The sequence below is a fragment of the Pristiophorus japonicus genome, chromosome 8 (assembly GCF_044704955.1).
Source record: "Pristiophorus japonicus isolate sPriJap1 chromosome 8, sPriJap1.hap1, whole genome shotgun sequence".
Classification (NCBI taxonomy): domain Eukaryota; kingdom Metazoa; phylum Chordata; class Chondrichthyes; family Pristiophoridae; genus Pristiophorus; species Pristiophorus japonicus.
Window position 1 is genome coordinate 188075701 of NC_091984.1, and position 10382 is coordinate 188086082.

The following is a 10382-nucleotide window of genomic DNA, read 5'->3' on the forward strand; positions in this document are numbered from 1 at the left end:
ATTATTCTGTCTCTGTGGCAGTGAGTCTGTCCATTAAAAATTCAATTCAGAATAGAGAGGAACCCATATACACAATGCAAATATGGTTATTGTTCTTCCCCTGAATAAATAGGTCTCCCTTTTGATTTCATTGCGATATACTGATGCGCTGTTTGATTTGTCTGATTAAATAAATATTTTATTTCACTGCCGCTTACTGGCTATTTCCAATTAACTTATGAATACGAGTGGAAGGGAATGATATAACTATTCATACAGTTACTTCCAGATTATTGATGATGAAACCCAGTGCCGGATTAATGCTGAGGGGCCTAATGCTATTAGGAGTGATGGGCCTATATATGTACTAAATATTGCATACAATTCATAAAATCATCAAACTAATATAATTGTATATTTATCCAAATTGAACACCTAACAATAATCAAAACTATGTACATTAAAAAACAGCATACAATTCAAACAGAGAAAGGTTTCTTCCCGGCTTTAAACTGTAATATCAAACATCTCTGAATACATATTTTCAAACAAAGACTGATAAGTTCCTGGCCTTGACTGTGGCAAACAAATTACAAAAATCAAAGCTATGTACATTAAAAAAACAGCAGACAGTTCAAGCAGAGATTGGTTTCTTCCTTGCTTAAACTGTGATATCAAACAAAGCATTCTCTGAGTATGTCTCTTCAAACAAAGACTGTTTTTTTCCTGGCCTTCGCTGTGGCAAAGTTAGGAAAAATATCATCAAAATTTAAAGACCCAACAATTTCACTCTCAATGTTCAAAGAAGACAAAGCAACGAGATGCTCCTGATTCAGGGTGGATCAAAAGATATTTTTTATCCTTTTGAGAAGATAGAGGGAACGCTCGCCACTACAATCAGTGACCATTAATGACAAATACAGCCGTAATGCAGTTTCGACATTTGGGAAACATTCTATCACATTGGATTCAATGATTACATGGAACATCCAAATAGACCTACTCTCATCCTCTTTTCTTTCTATATTTGAGAAGGTTGAAAATTCAACAAATTGGAGAAATTCTTTACTAAGATCTACTGGGAGATCATCTGGATATTTCTGACATAAGCGTCTGATACCTTCACTGACTTGAGAGCTTGACATATTATGTGAACAATTTGCCAGGACACTAAAGGTCTCGTCAATATCGCCATAGGCCTTGATTCGATATTCTAATGCACCCTTCAGTTTGTCAATGATTGTGAGGAATGTATTAACTCTGAAGGCTTCCTTGTCACTGAATGTGAGTGAAGTTGTGTCATCACATGTCTTTTGTCTTTTGCGGTGTTTGGCTGATTTATACTCCTGGTTCGCTGTCCTTGCAATCCCCTGAGCCTCGTACTCATCAAAACTGTCCCGCATTTGTTGAAGAAGAGTTCCAAGACTCCTCAGTAAGTTTACAGCAGTGGAAAGGTCAATTTGGGCACTTTGCAAACTGAGACTGCATCTGTTGAATGGTTGAAGTGTATCACTTCAGACTTCACACACAATACCAGTCTCCAAGTTCTGCGTTGCATCACTCAGTATCTTTGCATCTTTTCTTGTTGTTGGCTTTTGAGATTCATCAACTTTGATTCTCTCTTGGGACTGGAGGATGTTGCAATATCCCAGAATGAGTGCCTTCACAGCTGCAGCATTGGCACTCCACCGTATCCCGGAGAGTGATTTGGGTACTAGACATCCCTTTGGTAGTGAATCTGTAAGAATCTTCCAACAGTTGGTTGATGCAGTGAAAAAATTATATAATTCTTGGACAATCCAAAAAGTGAAACTGCTTCAATGCAACAGCCCGCAGCAGACTGGCCAACAAGATTTAGTGAGTGTGCTGCACATGGTACATAATCAACCAAAGCCTTGTGCACTTTTATCTTTGCCTACATTCCTGAATATTTATCACTCATATTGGAGGCATTATCGTAGCTTTGGCCACGACAAAAACTGAAGTCAATACCATTTTTGGTGAGAAAGTCAAGGAGGTGTGAGGCACGTTTCTCCCCTGTGTGGCTAGTGATGCTTATGAAGGTCATGAAACGTTCCACTGGTCCGCTGGGTAGCACATAACGCAGGATGACTGAGAGCTGACACATCCGATGTTGAGTCTAGAGAACACTGAAAATAACCCTGCATCCTTGATATGATCATCATCATCATAGGCAGTCCCTCGAAATCGAGGAAGACTTGCCTCCACTCTAAAAATGAGTTCTCAGGTGACTGACCAGTCCAATACGGGAATTACAGTCTCTGTCACAGGTGGGACAGACTGTCGTTGAAGGAAAGGGTGAGTGGGGAGTCTGGTTTGCCGCACGCTGCTTCTGCTGCCAGCACTTGCTTTCTGCATGCTCTCGGCGACAAGACTCAGGGTGCCCAGCGCCCTCCCGGATGCACGTCCTCCACTTAGGGAGGTCTTTGGCCAGGGACTCCCAGATGTCGGTGGGGATGTTGCATTTTATCAAGGAGGCTTTGAGGGTGTCCTTGAAACATTTCCTCTGCCCACCTGGGGCTCGCTTGCCATGTAGGAATTCCGAGTAGAGCTTTTGCTTTGGGAGTCTTGTGTCAGGCATGCGAACAATGTGGGCCATCCAACGGAGCTGGTCGAGTGTGGTCAGTGCTTCGATGCTGGGGATGTTGGTGCGTCTGTCCTCCCAGGGGATTTGCAGGATCTTGCGGGGACATTGTTGGTGGTATTTCTCCAGCGATTTGAGGTGTCTACTGTATATGGTCCACGTCTCTGAGCCATACAGGTGGGTGGGTATCACTGCAGCTGTGTAGACCATGAGCTTGGTGCCATATTTGAGGGCCAGATCTTCAAAAACTCACTTCCTCAGGCGACCGAAGGCTGTGTTGGCGCACTGGAGGCGGTGTTGAACCTCGTCATCGATGTCTGCCCTTGCTGATAATAGGCTCTGATCTGATCAACAATTGCTGAAAGGGTCTTCTTTCTCAGCATTGCAATGAATTCATCAGAAATTGTCTTTGATAAATATGGTGTATGGCCTTTTCCACGATTTCCGTGCTCATTGCTGTGATGAGCCAAGAAAGGGTCGAATTTAGCAATCAGTTGCAGAATGCCAAGATAGTTGCCATTGTGTTTCGATCCAATTGTCTCAACTGAGCTACAGAATGGCCGACCACGCTCAGCAAGGAAAGCAATGGTTTCAATTACACGTCTCAGGACATTCTTCCAATACGATTGAGCATCCAAAAACTGATTTTCCACTTGAGAATCAATTCTGCCGCTGACTTTCTTTTGGGCATGATATACACCCACTGACAATGTATGCTGCTCACTCATTGCATGATTATCTCTGTATGCAATTCTTCTAATCGTTGAAGCCTTCACAGAACATGACACACTTCTTGCCTTCAGAAAACAACCAACAATAAAAACACTTTTTTTTGTAGAAGGTGAATAGATGAGCCATTCTCGTTTGCCAGCCTGTTTGTTGGGCTTCACATAGTCAAACATTGATTTAACTGCAAAGTCAGAATCCAAGTTCTGGCATTCTTGTGGCTCCTTCTCAGTCCAGTATTCAATTAGGTTCTTTGAAGTGATGTCCCACTTGCCTGGGTCACTAGAGAAGGATACTGTCTGATCGTCAGAGGATTGGGGTGAAACAATTGTATCTGCATGTCCATGTAGCGAAGATACACGAGGCAGATCCTGGTCATCAGGTGCAGCCGCTTTACTGCCGCTGGTCGTCGCTCCAATATCCTCAGTAGATTCAGTGTGAGCAAAAAAAGTGAAGAGCGCGTGAGTTCCTGTCAGCACTGCTCTGTGTCGTCTTTCTCGGCCTCCTTCAGTTTTTTCCATCCTCCTTTCTTCCACATGCTGAATGATCATTACACTAGGCCCAACGTCTTAAAAACTATTTTGTAAACAGATTAATCGTTTGAAGCCAATTATAAAAATAAATGAAAATCTTACATACATATTGATAATAATAAACTATAAAATATATTAAAAAACTATTAAAAATAGTTTGTTTGGAACACATATATGAACAACCTAACAGTAAATGATGTGTTGTTATTCTGATGATGTTATGAGGACAAATGCTGACAAGTTGATAAAACGAGGGGATGAAAAAGCCTAATCCTTACGTCGTTACATGAACTGCAACATTTAAATTTAGAAAGCCAGTCTAGACAGTATTTTAGTGAATCGGTTTTTCCCAAAGAAAACAGTATTGAGATGACGATCTTGACTCAAAAACGACTTGACTTGAGAACACGGGTCAGGATAACATAATATAGGAAAAAGAGAGCAACTAAAGGTCTCAAGGGCTTTTCAAAGCTGCCTTCCCCCAAAAAACAAATGCATAATTCCAATATAGTCTTTCAGACTTAGTTTGGAATATTGCTGTTTTACTCCTAGTCGTTTCTAGGGGTATCTATGAGGGATATCTAGGGGTATCTATGAAGGATATGGAGGGATATCTATGAGTGATATCGAGGGGTATCTGAGTGATATCAAGGGGTATCTATGAGGGATATCTAGGGGTATCTATGAGGGATATCGAGGGGTATCTATGAGTGATATCGAGGGGTATCTGAGTGATATCGAGGGGTATCTATGAGGGATAACGAGGGGTATCTATGAGGGATATCGAGGGGTATCTGAGTGATATCGAGGGGTATCTATGAGGGATATCGAGGGGTATCTATGAGGGATATCGAGGGGTTTCTATGAGGGATATCAAGGGGTACCTATGAAGGATATCGAGGGATTTCTATGAGGGATATCGAGGGGTATCTATGAGGGATATTGAGGGGTATCTATGAAGACATACATACTCTACTAAATACTTTTGACATTTGACTTTGACATCCATATTTCCATTTTCAAAAGATAAATGAAAATTCTTCATCCTTCCGTAAGCATTCGCAATGATCAAACCTGATATTATTTATGCAGTGATCCTATGAACAGCGTACCGAACTCTCCGGGTGAGTTGTTTTTGGATATTTACAAGTTTGTCACAGAATTTTATACACACTTTGAGCCATAAGGATACAATATTTTGCATCTCTGAAGATATAATTATGCAGTTATATATGATCTTGCTTAACCAACCTTGTGACAAAGATTTAGGGTTAATGATATAAAAATTAGGGCCTAAAGTCAAGGGCCTAAAAAATATGAGGGCCTAAGGTTACAGCCTCATTAGCCTATGGGTTAATCCGGCCCTGATGAAACCCCAACCTACTGTTGTGTGGTAAATACTGAAACGCCACACAGCCAAACTCCGCCTTGTTGTCTTCCTCCTATTTTGCCACAAGGTGGCAGTCTAACATCAGGAATGTGTCAAGCAATCTCCACAGCCTTTCTGTCCAATATGTTAATAAGAATGAACTTGCATTTGTTGAGCACCTTTCATGACCTCAGAATGTCCCAAAGTGCTTCATAACCAATGAAGTACTTCTAACGTGTAGTCACTGCTGTAATATAGGGAAACATGGCAGCCAATTTGCACACAGCAGGATTCCACAAACAGCAATGAGAAGATCATCTGTTTGACTGATGTTGATTGAGGGGTAAACATTGGGCCCAGAAGAGGCGAGGGCCCAGGGGCAGCACGGGCCAGCCCACACTGCGATATGTGTGTGCACTCGGTCTGTGCAGCCGAGCTGGTCTCCAGTCGTCTTGGTTAACCCTTGCCACTGGACCAAGACCTAGCTCTGTCAAGCCCGTGTGGTGGCTGGTGTGCAACGGTCACCACACGTTAAAAAAATCCACGCACAGGCATCTTCCACCCTTCATTATGCAGTTCTAAGATCTGGAATATTAGGGCCTTCATTAAAACGCTTGTGAAATCATTGAACTCATCCCTTTTTGGCATGGAAGCAAGTCATACTCGATTCGAGGGACTGTCAAAGAAGACGAAACATTGGCCATAACACCGGCAACAGCGACAACAAAACAAAGTAAGCAAGATTTCCCATTCCTGGTCGCCATCTAGGGACTCCTGCAGGGAAACGGACTGAATTGGGGTGCTCTGTGATGCCCTTTGTGGTCAAATAATCTTCCGACGCTGGTGGACTGGGCTCACGTATGAAGAGGACCATGTGGTTGAGGTACCGTGGGGCATAGAAAATTGCCCTAGTAGAGGCCAGTGCCTTCAAGAGCGGAGCCAGAAAGAGAAAGGGAAGCGACTAGGCCAAAAATAAAGAGAGGTAAATAGATCTGACAGGGCAGCCCACACACCTCACCCCACACCTGGGTCGAGAAGCTGTATAGGAAATGGCAGGGAATTGTAAAAGTGACTCAAACATGATGTAGAACCAACTGAGATCACAGTCAAATAGGACTTACTGCAGAGAAACCCAACCCCTGAAAGCGTGCCTAAGATAACTTTTGTTACAAGCAGACTATTTAGATTGGATGGGGGGGGGCAGAGTTTCGACAGCAAATAGTTTTGTGAAAATGCACTGCACCCAATCCCGGGAATTTTCTTCCCCGGTTTTAAACAGTTCTACGGATAACTTTGTCAGTATCGGTGTTATGATGTTTTTCTCTTAAAAAAGGTGATAATTCCAGGGACTGTGCCGAGCGTTGAATTAGCACACATGCTCCTTTTCCCTTGGGAGGTTTAATCTACCCCAGGTGGAAATCCCCTGGAGTGATAACTGAAAATGCTGGAAATATGAAGAGGAGAGTGGGCACCTGAACGGAAGAAGAGAGGTTGGTGTTGTTTGTCTGGAATCTGTGATCTCCCGACTGTGGCACCAGATGACTTCGGGCAGTCTCTGCCCCGTTCCTTATAGGCTGCGAGTAAGAAAGAAAGACTTGCATTTATTCAGAGCCTTTCACCAACCCAGGATGTCCCAAAGTGCTTCATAGTCACAGAAGTACTTTTAAAGAGCAGTCACTGTTATAATGTCGGAAACATGGCGGCCAATAAATAATCACCAGATAATCTGCTTTTTAGTGAGACTCTGAGTCAGAAGGTTGTGGGTTCATGTCCCACACCAGAGACTTCAGCACACAATCTAGGCTGACACTCCAGTGCTGAGGGAAGTCCTGCATTTCTGGAGGTGACGCCTTTCAGATGACACGTTAAACCAATCTGATCTGGAGGATGCAAGTGGTCCCATGACACAATTCAAAGAGCAGGAGTGTTCTCCCCAGTCTCCTGGGCAATATTTATCCCTCAAAGAACATCTGATTATCTGGTTATTTATCGTAATGCTGTTTGTGGGACCTTGCTGTGCGCAAATTAGCTGCCCCGTTTCCTACATTACAGCTGTTGTATTGTGGGAAACGTGGCAACCAATTTGCACACAAGCTCCCACAAACAGCAATGTGATAATGACCAGATAGTCTGATTTTGTTACGTTGATTGAGGGCTTAATATTGGCCAGGACACCGGGGATAACTCCCCTGCTCTTCTTCGAAATAGTGCCATAGGATCTTTTGCATCCACCTGAGGGAACAGACGGGGCCTCGGTTTAACATCACATCCGAAAGACGGCACCTCCGACATTGCAGTGCTCCCTTAGCACTGCACTAGTGCGTCAGCCTAGATTTTTGTGCTCAAGTTTCTAGAGTGGTACCTGAACCCACAACCTGCTGACTCAGAGGCGAGTGTGCCACCCACTTTAAAAAATATATAATTTATTCAACATTAAGAACATTTACAACATCGTGCTCATTCCATTGTACCATACAATTCCTTTCCGCCCCTCTGCACAGTCGTTCCTCCGACACGTAGTAACATCAAAACCTGAACTTTAATTTGTCTCCCGTAACATATATTAATCTACTGTACTTTAAAAATTGATCATAACCAAACCTTCCGAACTCTTTCCAGTATATCCTCATCCCAAAAGGTTTCTTGCAAACACAGTGGGGCGATATTCAGGGTCCGTATAAGGCCCATTTCGTCGTTTTGCGGCGGCCATGCAACGGAATCGAGTGGCTGCCATGTTGCAGTCCATTGGCGGCCACGATCCAAATTCACCATGGGGATTTTTCGGCCTATCCCCACTTCCGCCCCGCTGCTGCTGACTGCCGTAAGCACGTCATCAAAGCACGCACCGCCGCTGTCCCTCACCTCCATTGCAATCCGCCCCAAATTTACCTCCAAATATCAACGATCCACCGTGCGGTGCCCCCGGCAGCTTTTTCTGTCGGTGCACCTTGTCCTGTCTGTGTGTGTGTGTGTGTGTGTGTGTGTGTGTGTGTGTGTGTGTGTGTGGTGCAGCAGCACAGCGGCCCTTCCAGGGGAGGGCGCACTGCGGCGGCCGCCATTATTTTTTTTTGCCGGCCGACTTCCTGAGCGGCCGGCCAATTGTGCCCCCGATTCAGCCGGGCCGCCAACAGGCAGTCTGGCACCCCCTCCCGGGTGCCACAACCCCTCCCTGGTGGCCCAGTGGTCGAAGCTCCAATATCGCTGATTGTCTCCCCTTTAAATGAGGGGAGAGGCGTGGTGACGCACACGCGCAGTGACATCACCACCGCTCCGCCCCTGAGTGACAGCAGCGGAGACTCCGCCCCTCACCAGCACTTACCGCCGTTCCTCCGCCCCCATTATGGTGGCTTCTGGTACGATGTGAAAAAAAGTTCAAAGTGGAGAAAATTGATCGGAAGCCTGCCTCACCGCACCCGACGGTAAAACCAGGTAAACAATCGTAGGTGCGCCAGGTTTTTGGTGGGCCTGAATTTTGGCCCCAACAGCTCAGTGCCTTTAAAACACTGCAACAACTGCTGCAATTTCTTCTCCCTCTCAGTCCATTCACATTAATGGAGACCAATGTAATCTAATAAAGGAAGTGTGCCTGATAATCCCCCCATCATTTAATCTCCGGCTCTTCCCTCCTCTCATGTTCCTTCCCAACTATTCGGGCAGCTGTTGCTTTCTCCTGCAGCCTCCGGCTCTTTTTCCCCTCCTGTTTGAACCTTCCCTGCCATTTCAGCCTCTTCCTTATATTGGTTTAGGCCAAAGGGCTTCCCCTTCTCCCTCTTTCTGCTCCTCACTAAAGTTTCCCTTTCCACATGATCCCACCCATCCCCCACTTCCATGTCTCCACCCCCCTCTGACTCCTCAAGCTCTTCTGTAATCTCCTGTCCCTGCCCCCCATCAGATACAGAATCTCCCTTAGCGAGTCTTCCTGCTAACATGGTTTCTCCAACAGTGCCGCTCCCTTCGGCCTCATCTCCACCGCTGACCCTTGCTCCCCATCTCCACCCACCTTGCTCCCCTTTAGCATTGTTGTCTCCTCGCTCCCGTCCTGCTGGCTCTTTAAGGCTCCTGCCTCTTGCACCCTCTCCTTCACTTACCCTCTCCTGCTCCCCAAGATGTCCGACTCCTCGTCTTTCTTTGAGTACTTACTCTTACCCCCGCACCCCGCTCCTGCCTCTGCTCCCCCCACAGGCACAGATTTGTTAGGGAGAGGCAAGCCATATTATGGCTCGACTCTGTCCTTGAACAATGACGTCCTCCACTGACTTTGTCCTTTTCCACCATACTTATCAACAAGAGCAGACATTGATGACGAGATTCAACACCACCTCCAGTGCACCAGCACAGCCTTCGGCCGCCTGAGGAAGAGAGTGTTTGAAGACCAGGCCCTCAAATCCACCACCAAGCTCATGCTGTAGTAATACCCGCCCTCCTGTGTGGCTCAGAGACAGGGACCATGTATAGTAGACACCTCAATTTGCTGCAGAAATACCACCAACGATGTCTCCGCAAGATCCTACAAATCCCCTGGGAGGACAGACGCACCAACGTTAGTGTCCTCGACCAGGCCAACATCCCCAGCATTGAAGCACTGACCACATTTGATCAGCTCCGCTTGGCAGGCCACATCGTTCGCATGCCAGACATGAGGCTCCCAAAGCAAGCGCTCTACTCGGAACTCCTCCATGGCAAACGAGCCCCAGGTGGGCAGAGGAAACGTTACAAGGTCTCCCTCAAAGCCTCCCTGGTAAAGTGCAACATCCCCACCGACACCTGGGAGTCCCTGGCCAAAGACCGCCCTAAGTGGAGGAAGTGCATCCGGGAGGGCGCTGAGCACCTCTAGTCTCATCGCTGAGAACATGCAGAAAACAAGCGCAGGCAACGGAAAGAGCGTGCGGCAAACCTGTCCCGCCCACCCCTTCCCTCAACGACTGTCTGTCCCACCTGTGACAGGAACTGTGGTTCTGGTATTGGACTGTTCAGCCACCTAAGGACTCATTTTTAGAGTGGAAGCAAGTCTACCTCGATTCCGAGGGACTGCCTATGATGATGATAAAAACTTGGTGTGTTTTCCACCATCTCCATCTTTGCTCTGCAATTTTCTGCTTCTTCTTGTGCTCTTTCCTCATTCCGTTCGGTGGCTGTGTCCTCCGCCTGCTCCGCTCCTCCGGCCACTCCA

At 45.9% G+C, this 10382-nt stretch overlaps 1 protein-coding gene across 1 annotated transcript; it reads right to left on the reverse strand.

Annotated features, from left to right (window-relative positions):
• Positions 1 to 485: 485 nt before the first annotated feature.
• Positions 486 to 6774, reverse strand: LOC139268262 (uncharacterized). Its single transcript, XM_070886317.1, has 2 exons — positions 6685 to 6774; positions 486 to 3886 (listed from the first exon to the last, which is right to left on the reverse strand). Exon 2 carries the CDS (start codon positions 3859 to 3861, stop codon positions 2842 to 2844), a length of 1020 nt encoding a protein of 339 aa, XP_070742418.1. The 5' UTR covers positions 3862 to 3886; positions 6685 to 6774; the 3' UTR covers positions 486 to 2841.
• Between the last annotated feature and the right edge of the window lie 3608 nt (positions 6775 to 10382).